The following is a 3,041-nucleotide window of genomic DNA, read 5'->3' as shown; positions in this document are numbered from 1 at the left end:
TCCATGCGGGCAGCGGCCATGGGGGAGCAAAGCTGGGCTCCTGGGGGCTTGGGGCAGGGGCCTGGGATCGGGGCAGGGGTTTTGGAAGACGCTGGACTACGGGGGAACAGCCCTCCCAGGTAGGAGCCGGCTCCGCTGACCCCCTCCCCGGGTTAAACGTTGAGGTTTGGGGCAAAAGAGTCGAGGTTTTCAGCAAAACCAGTTGAGGTTTGGGGCGAAACGATCGAGAATTGGGGCGAAACGATCGAGATTTGGGGCAAAACGTTGAGGTTTGGGGAAAACAGTGGAGATTTTTTGGCAAAACCTGTTGATATTTCCAGCAAAATGGTCAAGATTTGGGAGAAATGGTTGAGGGTTTGGGCTGAAGGTTGAAGTTTTGGGCAAAACATTGAGTTTTGGGGTAAAACCAGTTAAGGTTTAGGCCAAATGATCAATGTTTGGGGGCAAACGGTTGAGGTTTGGGGCAAAAATGGTCAAGGATTGGGGCAAAATGGTCGAAGTTTGGGGCAAAACCAGTTGAGATTTGGCCAAACGTTGTGGTTTGGGGCAAAAATGGTCGAGGTTTGGTGCAAAATGCTCAAAGTTTGGGGCAAAACCAGTTGAGGTTTGAGGCAAATTGTTTGAGATTTGGGGCCAAATGCTTGAGATTTCGGGCAAAACGTTCAAGGTTTGTGGCAAAACGGTCGAAATCTAGAGCAAATGGTTGAGGTTTGGAGCAAAAACGGTCAAGATTTGGGGCAAATAGTCGAGGTTTGGGGAAAAACATTGAGGTATGTGGGGAAAACACTGAGGTTTGAGGCAAAACAATCGAGGTTTGGGGCAAAAGCAGTCAAGGTTTGGGGCAAATGGTTGAGGTTTGGGACAAGACTCTGGGTTGGCCATGGAAACCCAGGGCTGGGTGCAGGGTTTGGGGGAGATTTGAGCACCCAGTGTGGGGATGTTGGGGCGTGGTGCCAGGGTTGGTGCCATCACCACCAGCAGTTTTCGCGCAGTAGTAGGTGGCCGTGTCGTCGTCCCTGAGGTTGCTCATCTGCAGCGTGAGCGTGCTCCGGGAGTTGTCCCTGGAGACGGTGAAGCGCCCTTCCACCGCCGGCGCGTAGATTGTGCCACTACCATCCTTGTGAACATCCGTGAAGAAGTCAAACCCCGGCACATAGTCTCTGCTACTTCCACCACTGGTAATAGCTGCGACCCACTCCAGCCCCTTCCCAGGCGCCTGTCGCACCCAGAACATGGCGTAGCTGCTGAAGGTAAAGCCGGAGGCCTGGCAGCGGAGGGTGAGGGACCCCCCGGGTTTCTGTTCACCCCCTCCGGACTCGACCAGCTGCACGGCCGCCCGCAGCCCTGGGGAGGGAGGAAGGACAGAATTCAGTCAACCGCTCCCGGCATCGCCCGCCCAAAATTCATCCGCGCCCGGGGAGGGGGTCAGCGGGGCCGGCTCCTACCTGGGAGGGCTGTTCCCCTGTAGCCCAGCGTCTTCCAAAACCCCTACCCCAGCCCAGACCCCTGCCCCCAGCCTACACCCTTGGATCCCCTCCTGACCCTTGGCCCCAGCCCACAATTCCTGCACGGCCAACCCAGAGCCTTGCCCCAAACCTCAAATCTTTGCCCCAAACCTCAACACTTTGCCCCAAACTTCAACACTTTGTCCCAAATCTCGACCCTTTTTGCCCCACGCTTTCACTGTTTTGCCCCAATTCTCAAACATTTTGCTCCACATCTCCACTGGTTTTGCCCCAAACCTTAAACATTTGCCCCAAACCTCAACCGTTTTCCTGAAAACTCAACCATTTGCTCCAAACCCTGACTGTTTTGCCCTAATACTCAACGTTTTGCCCCAAACCGCAACTGTTTCCTTCAAACCTCAACCGTTTGCCCCAAACCTCAACCTTTCTCCCTAAATCTTGACCGTTTTGTCTTAAACCTCAACGTTTTGCCCAGGGAGGGTGTAAGCGAGGCCGGCTCCTACCTGGGAGGGCTTTTCCCCCATTGCCCAGCAGCTTCCCAGAGCCCCTGCCCCCAGCCCAGGCCGGTGCCCCCAGCATCGCTGTTCTGCGTTGCACTCAAGTCCCAGCCTTCCAGCATCCCGGGGTCGACCCAAACCCCTGGGTCCGGGTGCCGGGGGCAGGAGCCGGGCAGGGGAGCCGAGGCTGGGGCGGGGAGCTGGGGGTGGGCAGGGCTCTGGGCATGGAGCAGGGATTTCAGGTGAGGGGCAGGGGCTGCGGGAAGGAGGTGGGAGGTTGGGGTGCAGGGATGATTGGGGCAAGGATTTGGGGACAGTGCTGGTATTTGGGTAGCAGGGATACTCAGGACAAGGATTTTGGGGAAGATGCTGAGATCTTGGGATCACCCAAAGCGTCCTGGCTCTGTGCAAAGGGTTCCGGGAAGATGCCGAGATGTGGGGGATGCTGCCGGGGTTGGTGCAACCACCACTAGGAGGGTCATGGCCCCCCCAGGTGTCTGGAGGCCCCCTCCGGACTCGACCAGCTGCACGGCCGCCCGCAGCCCTGGGGAGGGAGGAAGGACAGAATTCAGCCAACCGCTCCCGGCATTGCCCACCCCCCCGCCAAAATTCATCCGTGCCCGGGGAGGGGGTCAGCGGGGCCGGCTCCTACCTGGGAGGGCTCTTCCCCCATTGCCCAGCAGCTTCCCAGAGCCCCTGCCCCCAGCCCAGACCCCCGCCCCTTGGGTCCCCTTGCTGCCCCTGCTCTGGACATGGCCCCCCCCCAGCCAAAACTCTTCTGTACATCAGGGACCAGAGCTGGACCCAGCATTCCAGGAGGGGCCGGGCCAGCGCTGGGCAGAGGGGGGTGATGGCTCCTTGATCCCTGCTGGCGATGCCCCTCTTGATGCCCCCCAGCACCTCGAGGGCTTCCTTGGCCGCAGCAGCCCCCTGCCCGCCCCTATGGAGCTTCCCGGGGGTTGGGCTGCTGCACCCTGCAAGGACCTGGGCACCCTGCAGGGCTCCGGGCTGGGGACCAGGGTGCGGAGTGGGGGCAGGAATTGTGGGCTGGGGGCAAGCGATTGTGGCTGGGGGCAAG

The 3,041-nt window shown here is 59.3% G+C and overlaps 1 gene segment (V, D, J or C); it reads right to left on the bottom strand.

Annotated features, from left to right (window-relative positions):
• Positions 1–972: 972 nt before the first annotated feature.
• LOC104130434 lies at positions 973–1,990 on the bottom strand (the record flags this gene model as incomplete). The annotated part of the segment is given in 3 exon segments: positions 973–1,344; positions 1,446–1,488; positions 1,970–1,990. Coding segments are annotated over 3 exon segments (436 nt in total), but the record flags the coding sequence as incomplete, so codon positions are not given.
• Positions 1,991–3,041: the final 1,051 nt, after the last annotated feature.

Source organism: Egretta garzetta, unplaced genomic scaffold (genome assembly GCF_000687185.1).
Source record: "Egretta garzetta isolate BGI_Z169 unplaced genomic scaffold, ASM68718v1 scaffold1640, whole genome shotgun sequence".
Lineage (NCBI taxonomy): Eukaryota > Metazoa > Chordata > Aves > Pelecaniformes > Ardeidae > Egretta > Egretta garzetta.
The sequence above is the reverse complement of the archived record's forward strand: the minus strand, read 5'-3'. Positions and strand labels throughout refer to the sequence as shown.